Source organism: Numida meleagris, chromosome 2 (genome assembly GCF_002078875.1).
Source record: "Numida meleagris isolate 19003 breed g44 Domestic line chromosome 2, NumMel1.0, whole genome shotgun sequence".
Taxonomy (NCBI): Eukaryota; Metazoa; Chordata; class Aves; order Galliformes; family Numididae; genus Numida; species Numida meleagris.
Genome location: NC_034410.1, coordinates 42,937,763 through 42,953,582, shown reverse-complemented (window position 1 = coordinate 42,953,582; position 15,820 = coordinate 42,937,763). Strand labels below are relative to the sequence as shown.

At 38.4% G+C, this 15,820-nt stretch overlaps 1 protein-coding gene across 1 annotated transcript in view; it reads left to right on the top strand.

Annotated features, from left to right (window-relative positions):
* LARS2 (leucyl-tRNA synthetase 2, mitochondrial) overlaps positions 1 to 15,820 on the top strand; it is a 93,136-nt gene that overhangs the window by 65,725 nt on the left and 11,591 nt on the right. The window contains exons 15-19 of the mRNA XM_021386851.1: positions 5,101 to 5,204; positions 6,320 to 6,502; positions 10,502 to 10,671; positions 11,406 to 11,483; positions 13,847 to 13,958. Coding sequence (XP_021242526.1) covers positions 5,101 to 5,204; positions 6,320 to 6,502; positions 10,502 to 10,671; positions 11,406 to 11,483; positions 13,847 to 13,958 — 647 coding nt within the window. The remainder of the gene's footprint in view (positions 1 to 5,100; positions 5,205 to 6,319; positions 6,503 to 10,501; positions 10,672 to 11,405; positions 11,484 to 13,846; positions 13,959 to 15,820) is intronic.

Sequence of the window (15,820 nt, the reverse complement as noted above, 5' to 3'; positions counted from 1 at the left end):
TATTGCTGTTGCAGAATCACGGAATTGTAGGGATTGGAAGGGATCTCTGGAGATCATCTAGTCTAACGCCTTTGCTAAAGCTGGTTCCTTAAAGTAGTTTAGCTTACACAGGAAAGCATCGAGGCGGGTCTTGAGGTTGTGGGCAACCTGTTCCAGTGCTCTGTCACTCTCACAGTAAAGTTCTTCCTCATGTTCATATGGAGCTTCCTATGTTCCAGTTTGTGCCCCTTGCCCCTTGTTCTGTTACTGGACACTGCTGAAAACAGCATGGCCTCATCCACTTCACTGTTGCACTTCAGATATTTATAACAGTGGTGAGATCCCTTCTCAGCTTTCACTCCTCCAGGCTGTACAGACCTAGGTCCCTCAGCCTTTCCTCATATGGGAGATGCTCCAGGCCCCTAAAATCTTTGTAGCCCTCCTCTGAACTCTCTCTAGAAGTTCTCTGTCTTTCTTGAACTGAAGAGCCCAGGACTGGACATAGTACTCCAGATGTGGCCTCACTAGGGCAGAGTAGAGGGGGAAGAGAACCTCCCTTGACCTGCTGGCCACACTTTTTAATGCATCCCAGGATACCATTGGCATTCTTGGCCACAAGGGCACACTTCTGGCTCATGGCCAACCTGTTGTCTGCCAGGACACCCAGATCCTTCTCCACAGAAATCATTTTCCAGCTGGTCAGCCCCTAACCTGAACCGATGCAAGTAGCTATTCCTTCCCAAGTGTAGGACTCTGCACTTGCCCTTGTTGAACTTCATAAGGTTCCTCTCCACTCAACTCTCCAGGCTGTCCAGGTCACACTGAATAGCAGCACAGCCTTCTGGTGTGTCAGCCACTCCTCCCAGCTTTGTATTGTCACCAAACTTGCTGTGGGTGCATTCTATCCCTTCATCCCGTTCATTGATGAAGGTGTTGAACAAGACTGCACCCAATATTGACCCCTAGGGAACACCGCTAGCTACAGGCCTCCAACTAGTCTCTATCCCACTGATCACAATACTTTGAGCTTTGCCAGTCAGCCAGTTCTCAATCCACCTCACTGTCCACTTGTCTACCCTACACTTCCTAAGCTTACTTACAGGGATGTTATGGGAGACAGTGTCAAAAGCTTTGCTGAAGTCAAGGTAAACAACATCCACTGCTCTCCTCTCATCTAACCAGCCAGCCATGACATCATAGAAGGCTACCAGATTGGTCAGGCATGATTTCTCCATGGTGAATCCATGTTGACTATTCCTGATAACATTCTTCCCTTCCACCTGTTTGGAGATGACATCCAGAATAAGCTGCTCCATCAGCTTCCTGGGGACAGTGGTAAGGATAACTGGCCTGTAGTTTCCTGGCTCCTCTTTCTTGCTCTTCTTGAAGACTGGCATAACATTGATTTTCCTTCAGTCATCAGGCACCTCTTCCATTCTCCACGATCTTTTAAAGATCACAGAATCATAGAATGGCTTAGGTTGGAAGGGACTTTAAGGATCATCTAGTTCCAACTCCCCTGCTGTGGGCAGGGTTGCCACCCACTGGATCAGGCTGCCCAGGGCCCTAGCCTTAACAACTCAAGGGATGGGACATCCACAACTTCTCTGGAGAACCTGTGCCAGTGCCTCACCACAAGTAACCTAAATTTCCCCTTTTACTTTAAAGCCATTCTCCCTTGCGCTATCACTATCCCTCACCAAATTTAATTCCAAGTGTGCCTTCCTTTGTTGCATCCCTGCATGCCCTGACAGTGTTCCTATGTTCCTCTCATGTGGCCAGACCCCTTTTCCACATTCCGTAGACTTTCTTCTTCCATTTGATTTTTCCATGCTCATCCACATGGGTCTCCTGCCACCTTTGTCTGATTTCTTACTCTTAGGGATGCACCAATCTTGAGCTTGGAAGAAGTGGTGCTTGAATGTCAACTAACTCTTTTGGGCTTCCTTACCTTCCACTCCAGAGTCCTTTCAGCCAGCTCATATGTGTTTGGACTGCAAGTCCCACTACTTGGCTTCACACAGAGCAGACCCAGGAGCCTGAGGATGCGGCACTGAGCAGGAGTTCCTCATCTGTCACTCATTCTTGCTCCTCTATCAGTTGTGTGCTCCTTCACAGAAAGATTGATCTCTCTGTGTATATGAAAATTACTGTAAGGAGAAAGATGAATTGTACACTTCTTGGCTAGTACAACCAATCCTTAGAGATATAAGACAGATTTCACAGGAGGGCTCCCATCTGACATAAAACATGATAAAAAGCTGCACTAAAAGGAGGCCAAAGTACCCCTACTTCAGGATGGGTGCCAAGAGACATCACAGAAGGTAAAGGCATATCCCATTCCAGCATCCTTAAAATTTGAACTGTGACAGAGAGAAACTCAAGCCACCTCTTCATTTACTATGATAGAAAAGTTTGGCTGTCCGTGCATAGCTTAGTTTCAGTTGATCCCAGTAGTATCAATCACAAGATTTTTATGATGCCATGCCATGAGCTGATGTTGCAGCATTTAGGTCAAAATTACTACAGGTGTGCTCTGGCATCTTTGCAGTTCCCTCCCATAGCAAGGAAACACACCAGTTTCTCTGAAGGGGAAGGTTAGAGGTGTATGGTTTAATTAGTGTAAATTGAAATGTAACTCTGCATATGACCGTGTGATGGAGCCAACACAACACAACAAAGGCACTCTGCACATCAGGGAGAACAGCACAGTGCTCAATTTGTTTCTGAGCCCTGTGTTTATTATACAGGCTCTGGTTTTCTTGTTTTGGGCATTTCTCCATTATCCTGCTGTCTCCCAGTTAGGAACAAATGTTTGGGGTTTTTTTTTCCCCATAATTGGTAATGTATTTTGTATTGCATTTTTGTAGCCTCTGTCAGCATAAACAAAAATAGGAAATGCTCATTCCTCCATTCAGCCTTTAATAACTTGGCATATGATCTGAACTAGTGGTTTGTCATTAAAGATAAGTGTTCCTTGAAAAATCACTTCCAGTGGACAGTCTTATCTGATTTTGATGTTCTGGCAACCTCATTAGCTTTATTTTAGATAGTAACAAGTGTAGCTATTTTAAATTGAGTTCTTAAACAGACTGGCGTATTCAATTTTAGGAGAAAAAATTGTTCTAGTTTTTCCTTGGTGTAATTTATTTAGTTTGTAGAAAAAGTGTTATCCCAAACAGTTCACTCCTAAAGTATTTTATACTCATTTATTTTAGATAGGATGCAAGACTTTTGTTCCTGATTTCTCATCTTTTAATTGACTTAGATAATTTTAAGTAATTGAGATTTCAGTTTATTATTGCCTCCTATTTTTAAAATACGTTTTCCTGTGTCTACTCTTTAAATTTGAATTGAATTTTTGTCTTCCTAATATACTTTAACTTACTTACAAATAACGAGATTTTTCAGGCAAGCTATGTTCAAACCTGAGTTTAAAAAATATTTATAGAGATGCTCTTACTTTGAATCATTGATAAAACCAGGTAACATGGTAGAGACCAATGCTGCTTGGTGACTGAATGATACGCTATGGGCCAGTACTTGGACAATATCTGAAAGTATGAAAAATATGCAAGGAAGGAAACTCCTGTTCAAACATGAATATATTGAATATAAAGTATGAAGACTGTTGTTTTTTTTTAAGGAGTAGCATTTGGCAGCATCTGCTTCAGTACTGTAAAACCATACGTAAATGTTGTATAATTTAATAATTGAATACTATATTTAATAAATAACTGTGGTTTAAATCATGAGGTAAATTTTCATATATTTTATATTTTGTAATAATGTAAAAATACAACAGTGACTCTACAGATTGAATAGTGTTTTCATTTGTGGTTTTTTTGTACATGTGAAGTAAAATGTGGAGGCCTATTCTTACTGTTTCTTCCTTAGATGTAGGGATTTATTCTAGCTTTTGGAAAATATGTAAATACAAGTGATGCATCCTTTGTTCTTAAGTGTTTTGGTAAATGTGTGGGCCTTTGTTAAGTGGAATTGTGGGTGATTCAAACTGCTACATGTTGAGCACATGTGACCATTAGGAAGTACAGGTCAGTGCTAAGGAGCACTGACTAGCACATCCTCCAAAATGACAGTAACCAGTGTCTTTATCTGAGGATCCCTTGAGGAAGCTCCCCAGACTCCATGCCCTTTGGGTCTCGCTGCTACCCCTCTTCCCTGGCCACTAGTGTTCTTAGGGTTGCTTTTGCTTTCCTGATTGAAACCTCAAGAGATTAACTTTGTTGTCCTCTTAAAGTGAAAACAGTGACAGAAAGCTGACTAGATGGATAAGAAATATAAGATCATTGAAGGAAGGTGACAGCAATAATATATCTATCAACCAGAAAAGTGTTTACTTAGAGTTTATTTCTTGCTGAATTAGCTTCTGCCTTTAGCTCTGGTGCTTTTAAGGCTCTTTTTATCTCTGTGATACACACATTTAATGAGAACTTACTCTTCCTGATGTAAATAAGAAAAGTAGAGTTGTACTGTTCAAGATGACAAACATATAAATAAATATAAAATATTTATATAAATATTAAATATGAATAGATCCACTAAGGTGAACTTTCTTGCATTGCCCTTTTCTTCATTTTCTCCATTGTCTTCATGTCCGGGCATGCAAATACTTATGTTAGAGAAACTATCTTCTCAGTTTATAGAAAGAAACTTGCAGCAAGAATTTGATTTGTTCCACAATACTGCATTTCTCAGAGAGAAGCTACAACTAAATATTTGTAAAAAAGTGGCGGTTCATACTTGCCAGCTTTTACAAATGGGGATTTAGCTTTGAGTTAGGGAACTTGCCCAGCTGGCCAAGGAACTTTTGTGTATTATCTTTATGCTAATTTGAAAAGTGACAGTGTAATAATTCTGTACTAAATCATGATGCAAGAATGTGTACAAAGTGCAAATAAATACTTAGACTTGTCAGCCAGGCACCATGAATAAATGCAGAAAGCACTCTTTCTAAGGAGCCAAACAGTTATGCAGTGAAGTTGAAATTCTTGTTTCATTACATAACTACACCTGACTGTCTGACGTCTGAGGCTTATCATAAGTATACTTTTGACAGCTGTTTTCAACCTACAAGTTTCTTTTTCCTTCCATCCTTAGGGAGCCTTTCCATAAGCTTTTGGTTCAAGGTCTTATCAAGAATCAGACATTCAGACTAAGAACAACAGGCCAATATTTGAAGAGAGAGGAGATTGATCTCACTGGTAAGAGAGGATGCATAAGAAATCCAGTACAGGTGCACCCAGAAAGTCAGAGACTATTTCAGTTAAAAAGAGACATACAGGTCTCAGTGCTGGGAAAATTAGGGAAAAATAAATCCTTGTAATATTTAAACCAGAGAGTATCTTCCATGAGGCTGGGATTTATATCCGCTGCTGAGTGTACAGAGACCCTACTAATCTATCAATTTTTAATTGCAACCACATACAGAAACAATGCCATGATATTATTTTAGCTCTACTGTAGTCCAAAGGATCCAAAGTTTAGTTAAGACAGTGCTCAGCAGCTTGCTGAATTAATAGTCCCAGCAAACAGACAACCTACAAGAACACTGTGGCAAAGTTAACACAGTTGTTAGTATATTCAATAAATATTAGACATATACGGGATGTATAATGGGAGTAGGAGAAAGTGCTGTTTCTCAGTTCTTCCCAGTGCCCTCACTGCATAAGCTGGATCAGCAGCCCTTGTCTGGAGAGCTGTAGCAACAGGAGAGGCTTGGTTGTATTTGCCCTCCTTCAAGCGCTCCTCTTGCACAGCCAGAGGAAAGAGGGAGAGCAGTTTTCACTGCTTTCTCCCACATACAAATCCTATAAGACAGGCTAAAAAAAAAAAGACAAAAAAATATACACTAACAACCCTCTTATACTTACCATTGTCTGTTACCCTATTTTGTTCCAGAAAAGTTTGCAGGTGTTTTTCCTTGGGTGCATCTTTATCTGTTTAAATGCCCCTTTTTGTCCCTAAATTCATGCAACAGTAGGCACACTTTCTTGTCAGGATAACTTACTGCAATTAAAGTTATAAACCTGTGGTCTGTAAAAGCTAACAACAGGCCAAAACTGTACAAAATAATTACACCCACCTATGAGGTTTTAAATGGTATGGTTAAAACAACGCTTAAATCTCAGGGGATAAAAATTTGGGAGGGAAAAAGGTTATTACTTTTTTTTATTATTTTTCTTTTTAAACTGTGTGGAAGAAAAAAGCCAAACCAACTCACTAGAAATAGTTTTCTCTTAATATTCTTAGAAAACTGAGTTGTTGTTACAGACGAACAAAATTTATTTTAATATTTTGTGTTTGTCTTAATCTTTAGGCACTGAACCAGTTCACCTAAAAACTGGTGAGAAAGTCCAAGTCACTTGGGAAAAAATGAGCAAATCTAAGCACAATGGAATAGACCCTGAAGAATTAATGAAAGAGTACGGCATTGACACCATACGTCTTTACATTCTGTTTGCTGCTCCTCCAGAACAAGATATTTTATGGGATTCTAAAAGTAAGTCAGACTTGATGTTGTTTTTTTTTTCCTAGTGTATCTTAATACAAAAATTAAAGTAGTTCTTGCTGCTCAATTTTTTGCATAGTTGAGACAAAAAATTATAATGAGCAATTTTTATTGTTTGTTTCTTTTAAAAGAGGAGTCACAAAACTGTCACTGCAAGGCAGGCTTGCAAGAATATTACAAGATCTGAAAGAAGAAAGATGTATGAAATCCATTTCTCAGATGGTGTTTTCTTCTGAACTAGAGTGCAAATCTGGATCTCATTCTCTTTTTTTTTTTTATTAGCTACAATTTATTGATTGAAAATGATTATTTTCAAATTATTTTCTTTATTTAAAGATGCTTTGCTTTGCTGGAATGGTGTCAGATTCCAGATTAAACTTTGCTTTTTTTTTTAATTTATTATTTCCATTTGTTTAGACGTGTGCAATGACTTTTTGTAAGATGGACCATAAAATACCTTCTGAAATAATCTCATTAATCAGAGTCCCTAGTAACTAATATTTGTACACAGGACATACCTTTATGAGCTTAGCTCTTAAATAAGATAAGATTTACCCTCCTACACACTTATTTACTGACATCGTGCAATTCGTCATACTGACAGGTCTTAATTTCTCCTGTGGCTCATACATTTTAATGTAGACTTGATGCATATATTTTAATGCAGTCTTCTTGTTACATGAAGATTTAGTAAAATTCCCCATGCCTGATTTTAAAAATGTGTATTTCTTTATTCTTTCATTCTATTCTTGCTACTTAGTTCAGTCTGTACTAAGCACAATTTCAGTTCTTATCTGTCACCCATTACATTCGTGTGTTCATTTGTATATACTGGAGAAGTGGACTTAATCACTTCTTGGTTGGCTTTCTGATGCCATCTAATGAGAACAGCACAGATCTAGGAATATGAATGGATAATGCCTATTAAAAAAAGAAAAAAGAAAAAAGCTAAAAAAGCTCTAACTCCTGGGTCCCTAACAGTACGCAGATAAACTCCCAGCCAACCCCCAGATTGTGTGGGATTTGCTTTTGCAGCTGGATGGGGCTTGTTGGGATTAATCTCAGCATACTCAAAGAGCTGGCTGATGTCATTGCGAGACTTCTGTCAATTATTTTTAAAGGATCTTGGGAATCTGGAGAAGTCTCAGTTGGCTGGAAGCTGGCAAAGTCCCAGTTTTCAAGAGGGGCAATAAAAGAAGACCCTGATAATTACAGGCCTGTCAGTCTCATTTTGGTTCCCGCTAATATTATAGCAAAGATTATTCTGGGAGTTGCTGAAAAATAGCTGAAAGAAAATGTAGTTATTGGTCAACAGCCAGCACTAGTTCATGAGGGGAAACTCTTGTTTATCCAACTGAATCTCCTTTTATGACGAGGTCACTCATCTATTTGACCAAGGGAAGACAGTAGAGGTAATCTTTTTTGGTTTCAGCAAAACTTCTGATACTATTTCTAACAGTGTTCTACTGGACTAAGTGTCCAGCATACAAGTAGACAAAATATAATGCAATGGCTGAACAATTGGATGATGGGTCAGGCTCACACCCACATGTCACTGATGTGTGGCACCCAGGGCCTGGCTGGCTGTTGCAGCCAGAGTAGATGTCACTGACCAGCACATATTGCTGGTCCTGCACAGAGTCACAGGCATTTGAACTTGTGCCCAGAAGCAAATAAAACTTTATTTAAAGGGGATCACTCCTCACCTGGACCTTGCTTCCCCTTCCCTGTGTGGTCCCCTTCTGGCCTCCTTGGTATCCCTTTGGTTCCCCAGATGGGAGAGTGGTGGGAAAATCTGTTTCCCAAGCAATGTTAACAAAAGAAATCTCTTCCCAGTTTGTCTCCATTTCTTGCAAATGCTCCATGATTTCAATAGCACGGCTTCTGCAAGGAGGTAGCTGTGTAGCCAGGTGGTGGGTGCTCTGCCACGTCAACAGTCTCCCAGAGGCTGCTCTGGAACAAGACACTAAGTGCATTTTGCTGATGGTATCAACAGATGTGCAACCCCTCTCTGCTTCCTGTGTTTTTATTTGGTATTTTAGAAGTTTAGAAAGCAAGCTAACAAAATCAGTGATGTTCTTTAAGCCTTTTAAATTGCACCTCTCTCTACAGGATCAAGTGTTTCATCTGTCAAGGAAAGACTTAGTCTGGAGATGGTGTCTGGGTGCAGGATTTGAGTGTGTGCTAAGTCTGAGGGTACCACTGAATTGGAGGAGCTGTTGCCTCCCTCAAGGGCAGAGAGGCCTGGCAGAGAGATGCTGACAAACGTGAGGGCTGGGCAGTCACCAATCCAACTTGGGGTATTCTTTAGTTCTTTTAGTGACTCTTTGATCTAAGAAAGGGAACTATTAAAAATATGTATTTATTAAAATTCCCTCTGAAGCAGCAAATTCAGACATGTGCAATCTTTTTATTGTATTTTTTCCATCTTGTGAAAATTATGGGTACAAAATATTAATTGTAAAGTACACTGGAGCTTCATGGTAAAATGTTCTTTAAAAAAGCAAAGTATATGCACATATAATGCTAGGAAAATGCAGGTAGTCATTCAAACCAAGCTGTTCACCACCTGAGAAATACAAAGAAAGATTTGTGATTCATGTCTTCTTAAAAGTGTTGGAAAACATGAACTCAGTGAGATTTTAGCAGCCTAAAGATAATTCAAGAAAAAAAAAAGTAAGTGACAAGGATTTCTTAAATCTCCAGTAAGCTTTTGATCTTAATTTTTTTATAATAACAAAATAGTGGACATTTAAATTGAAGAAATCAATCAAGTAAACAGAAAATTGTCTTAGTGGGAGAATGTTAATACCAGCTGTCAGTTTCCTTTTTCCTCATCCTCACTTGGATGTGTTTCGATAGCCTTGTGGGATTGCCCTGCAGACAAGATCTCTCATCTTTTCACTGGTGGACATGAAGGCAAAGTCTCATGCCATTATCTCTCCTGGTGTGGGCAAGCAATATTCTAGAGCATGCAGGACCAGATATGGCCAAACATACAGCTTACTACAGGATAACTACAGTCTGGAGAATACCAAGCCTGCAGTGTTTAGATGGTCTGCAAGATCCTGGCAGGAACAGGAGATGAAAAGTTTGGACAGAGCATTCTATTCTGCATCCCACCTGAGTTCACAGACATAGTCAATCAGGTTGTATTTTACTGTTCAAATGTGCAGGAAATCTTTTCCCTAGTGCAACTGGATAATGCACCTGTGTTAGTCACCCGTGCAGTGTGATGTAGTGATGTGCAGTCTAGTAGAAACCTGATACATCTTGAACTGCAAGCTGTACCTTCCCTAGTGGCTCAGCACCACACCATAGGGGATAGCTGGCTGTGAGCAGCATTAGCTTGGACTTCTCTGAATCACAATTCCTATGTAACATTATTTGAGGAGCCATGCAGCAAGACTAGTACTTGCAAGATGAGGATGAAATGCTTTATAGTCCTCCCAGTCTAAGCTCTGTCAAAAAGATGGTACCAAGAATCATAGCAATAATTGTTAGCATGGTTGAATCCCTGTAGCAACAGAAGTATATGTACTTTTTAAGATCAAATTTTAGAAGAAATCACTCTCAAACAAAAGTGTATGCATGTGTGTATATATATATATATGCTTGTATTCTTCCATGAGTCTGAAAAATGAGCTTGTAGAACTGTTTTCTCGAGTCATTGAAACACAAGGTGAATGTTCAATTAGTGACATAACCATATAGATTTAGCAAATATTTCTGCTAGATATATGTTTTAAAGCCGTTGCAGAAAATACTTTTGTTATTTACCATTGATTTCGTTAAGGCAACACAGCATTGTTTTTGAGGGCATTCTTCATTGCATTTACGTTTTTCAATGTAAAATATAAGGGTTTTCAGTTTTTTTTGTTTTTTTTTTAAGTTAAACTCTAGCAAACAGATTCCTTTTTGCTTCTAAGTTTTGGGTTCTTTCATTGTAACTGATATCTGTTTGTTTCTGCTATATTTCATTAATCTCAGCTGATGCAATGCCGGGTGTTCAGAGATGGCAGACTCGCCTCTGGACACTCGTAACCAAACTTGTCGAAGCAAGGACTTCGGGAACCATGCCCAATCCTGAGGTTCTGAGTAAGAAAGAGAAGGCTGAAGCCAGAAGGATCTGGGAGCAAAAGAATCTTGTAATTTCTGAGGTAAAAAGAAACAGTTTGTAAATGAATAAATAAGTTACTGCTTGTTCCAAAACTGTATGTTTGGCTTAGAGAGCCAAGAGTTTTCCCCCAGATGAATAAGTTACAAAATCATTCTTAAGTAAAATGTTCTTTGTATAAGTCATTCTATTAACATACAGATTTCATGGGACAGAACTCTTTTGCAAGAGTGAGATTTAGATTGGCAAAATTTATCTATTCTGTACCTTATTAAAAAGATGAAGTGTTATGGCATTAAAATGTTATCAGTCTGGGTTTGAAACAGCTCCACTTCCAGCAGCATAGCTATAGGTGAATTATGCAGAATATCTCTAACAACAATTTTGATCTGCTTGCTTTACACCTCATTATCATGCCTTCAGTTTCATAGAAAATGAGAAAAAAAAAATTGTTGGAGAAAATAGATTAGCGTTTCCTAAAAAATTATTGAAATGATTGTTCATCTCTTCTTATGTGTAAAGTCTGATATTGTGTTTTCACGTCAAATCAATTATGCAAGACTCAGAAGGAGATAAAAAATATCTGCAAAATTGGCTTAAGATATTTTCCTATGCTTAAACTTTCCCTGATTTAAATCCTGTGGCCAGGGCCCTTCACACACACATGTGGTTGCATATAGATGCGTTTACGTGCCAAAGTGATTTCCATGTAAAAAGTAATATTCAGTTTTTGAAAACTACAATTAATCGATGACAGAACTTTTCTTTTAATACAAGGTAACAGAGTACTTCACCAAGGATCATTTGTTCAATGCAGCTATTTCTCGACTGATGAGCCTTTCTAATGTACTCCATGTAAGTATGCCATAGAAACAAAGATATTTTTCTGTTAGTCATTATTCCTGTAAGTCTTCATAGAAAGCAAGAGCTGCCTGAACTGTAGGTCTGAAAGTAATTAAATGTCATTACCATTGCTATTGACTCAAGACCCTCACAGACACTAGGTTGAACTATTCAGATTAAAAGAAGCATGTTCTAATCTCACTGTCTCCTTTGAATATGCTGTGTTTTAGAGGAAGAGCTTGAAAGTATTAGAGACACTAGGTTCTGATGGTTACATCTGCATCCTGTAATTTCAAAAGGATGCGTTTTGTTCTGTTTTTGTTCTGTTTTTAAACAAAATGTATGTGTAACTACGTAAGTAGTACATTATAGGATGATCAAACGTTCTGATTTAAAAGAAGGGTTATTTTTTACAGGGAAAATAACCTAAAATCTCACATTCCTCTGAGGTGGTTTCCAGTACTGAACTGTCTGCTAGTGAGACAGTTTGTAAATTCCCCTTTCCAAAACAAACATAAAAATAACAAGTCTTGGGCTTTTTTTTTTTTTTTAGTTTAGATTACGTGTTTATCAGCCAGTAATGAAAGATCAAATATCCTTATCTTTGCTACCAATCTTAAATCTGTTTAAGCAGTTCTTCAGACATATATTGGTAATGCAGTCTAGACAAGAAATCAAATTAAAACTTAGATTTTTTGGCTACTTCATTGATATACCATTTTATATCTTATGGATTCTGAGGAAATTATTGGCAAAGTCAAGGAACGTAACAAAATGTTAAGTAGGGCATCTGCAACTGTACTAAAATAATGAAAGTCTGAGATAATGTGAGGTGCTGGGAAGGTGATGCCCCATTTTCTATTTCCAGCTCAGTGATTAACAGGCATTTTGAGCAATTAGTGAATTTTTAAAAAATAAAGAAAAAAAATCAGTGTCCTACAGACAGATAAATATTTGAACGCTGATATATTTCATGATCAAGGAAGTCAGTACAGTATCTTTCAAGAGCAAATTTAATTACAGCATGTTGATACTTCCTCTTTCAGTCCCATTTCATAGGAGGAAGTGGAGAGATGGGTGAAAATTCTATATAAAAAAAAAACAGGTAGTAGTTACTAAAATTTATTCAAATCTAGTTTGTGCTTTTCTCATGAGTAGCAGTGACAAGAAGTTGCCATCTGTCAGCTCTTCTGTGGTCTGTGTTAAACAATCATCGGTTTTGGACAATTTTCTAGTAGGCAGGATCTGGTGATCGTCACACCCATGAACTAGTTCCCATAAGCTGACACGTATTGACATTCTTCTGTGCTGTTTCATTAGGGCGATGAATCATAAATTAAATGCAGAATCTGAACTTTCCATGGGAGGTAATCAGTCAGAGTCAAAACAGAGGCAAAGAAAGAGAAAGTTGTCCAGCTGCTTTTAGTGGTGTTCTTTTCTGCTTGGATTAAAAGAGGAGCTAAAGTTCAAATCTTGCTTGTCAGGCACCTTTTACAAGAAATGGAAAATTATCTTTACTAGTACAAGCTGAACACTTTACTAAAGCAATCTGGACATCAAACCCATAGAAGGCTGTGTTGTCCGTATCACTCCCAGAGCTCCCTTCAGCTCTAAAACTTCACGTTGACACTAAGCTCAGCTTTACTTAAACAGCTCTAGGATATGATATAACTGAACCTTATCCCAGCAAAAAACATGCTGTGTTCATCACAGTCTGAGTTTTTTGTCCAAGTGGTTTACCTCTTTAGGTAGCTTGGATTTTATGCAAGATTGCACTTGTAGATGCGGCTGCATTCACAATGTTACTCAAAGCCAGTTGTCCATGCAGGTCAGTGTTCAGATTCCAGTGCTGGAGCAGATCCCCAGGGATCTATCAGCACCAGCCCCTTCAGGATTAGCTTCCCAGCTTGTCTGTTTTTTATAACAGTGTCAGAGAGCACTCTGTGCCCAAGAGATGCAATTGTAATTCTCCAGAACTGCTTGTAAGTTCCTAATTTATTGTAAAATTATATTGTCCTGAACCTAGATGTTGATTTTAGGGTTTGTTATATAGAATACACGTGTTGCTCTGAAAATAATGCCTCCTTTTTGTTTCTGTGCAAACTACAACAGATACAAAGAGCATAATAACACTACTTGGTAGAGCAAATTCTCAGCTACAAAATGCTATTTTTTTTAAAGATACTCACCACCATTAGGTATGCGTTTTCACCAGCAATGAACCAGAGCCTGCGTGCTGCACTCATAACAATCTGCACCAGCAGAAATCTGAATGAAATGTTACTGCGTGTTATTCTTAGCTAAGCTATTTTACTTCCCACCCCAAAATATTCATATTTACAATTTATTTTCTTTTTCTTTTTTTTTTCATTTAGCAAGCTTCTTGGCCTCTTGTTCTTCACAGTGCAGAATATGAAGATGCTTTGGCTACACTCTGCATTATGGTTGCACCTATGGCTCCACACATTGCATCAGAGATGTGGAAAGGTATTTATAGAACTGCTCTTGCTATTGCTCTTCAGAGACTGATTGTCTCTATATGGCAAGATAACCTCCCCTGGAAAGTGTGAATGATAGACAGGAAATCCGTTTTTTTTTTGTAATCCACCACAGTTGTAAGCCTTAAGGTCTGAATCCTAAGTGGGCTAAATTGCATAGTGTTACTGTAGTTAAAACCTGTTAAATAAGGGATGTACGTGCCAGAGTTCAGCAGTTACTTTTAAGGTTTACTGGGAAAAGTCCCAAGCCATGTGGGAAGATAAGAATATATTCTGTGTTGGGCTGGCCACAAACTGCTATGTGGTTTTGGACCTAATATTAGCTTTTGGATGCTGTTTTAACAGTTTTATTTTCAACAATCATCCTAGAACTTTACGCTTCCAAGTGTTTACAGAATAGAGTGATTAAACAGCTTATATTGCAGAGCTGCATGTGACAGTGCGCTATTATTAACTGCCAAAGAAAGGCTGCTTTTGTTGATAGTAGTATCATAGGGGCACAGTCTGGGAACAGCAAGACCTATTGGATGGGGGGTTCTTATTTTGTTTTCATTTCCAGTATTTTTAAGATGTTCAGAATAACCTAATTGTTCAGAATAGAGTGGCATCAGACACAATCCATTTGGAAAATGCTACTTTTAGTCAGCACTCTCTTATAACAGAAAGTACCATCTAGTGAAGATTACATTTAAATTGAAGTAATTGTTCTGATTTTGTTTTCCACAATACTTGAGATGGAGTCCGAAGTGGTCTGGGTTAATTATCTAAACATGCAGTGCTGTGTGAACTGTGAAATTCAAATGCATGTTAGGGATACAGAATTGTCAAATGTTTCACAATATGACAGGAAATCACTCAGATGTCTTAATTAGCCTAATTTATCAAATGTAAAGCTTAATCTTGTTGATCATTTTGACTGCTACAGTAAGGGACACTTTCCTTTTTTTGCTAAAATCATTGGAGAATGAGAATATTGAACACTTACTGGATCTCTCTCTGATGTAAGAATGGAAAGTATGTATAATAAAAATTAGGATTGTATTGTCCTCAGCTGCTGTCTGCAATTAAAAATGCAATTCTACTTGTGTGGTCCAAATACTGCATGTTATAATTCAATGCACCTGGCATAAAAAAAAAAACAAAAACTTTTTGTGGTGATTATTACCTGAAGAATGTTATGACTGAACATGAAAAATTCAGTCTCTTTTAGCAAGGTAATCATTACATTGCATCAAAATTATTAAACAATTTTATCAGGAGAATGTATATACAATTAACTACTGTTTTTTGGTAAGAGGACGGTATTATTTAGAAATAGCCAACATCTAGCATTTCTGTCCTGGGACTGGGACTTCTGGTGGAAAATCTCCAACTATGAGGGCTGCTTCAGAAGTAATACCTCCTATTTTATTGTGTTGGCCCAAAGCATCAGAGGCAGATGTTGGTGGGATGGCAGTAAAAGTTGAACCTTTCTACCAATACTCTGTTAGATTTTGTTGACGTGTAACAGATGGCAGCAGAAGGGCAGTCTGACAAAATGGTGTCTGACATGGAAGTGCAGATGACGCAAAGGTGTGATTTTGAATTTGAATTCCTCCCCAAGATAAAAATGGCACCCACTGACATTCGCTGACACTTGCTGAATGTTTATGGAGACCAAACCATGGATGTGAGCACAGTGAGGCAGTGGGTGGTGCATTTCAGCTGTGGCAACAGTGCCATGAAAGACAAGGCACATTCTGGATAGCCATGCACAGCTGTCACACCGTGAAATGAAAAGTGTCTCAATCAGCTCATCCGTGTGAATAGGTGGATTACAACCAGAGAACTGTGTACAGAGCTGAATATTGG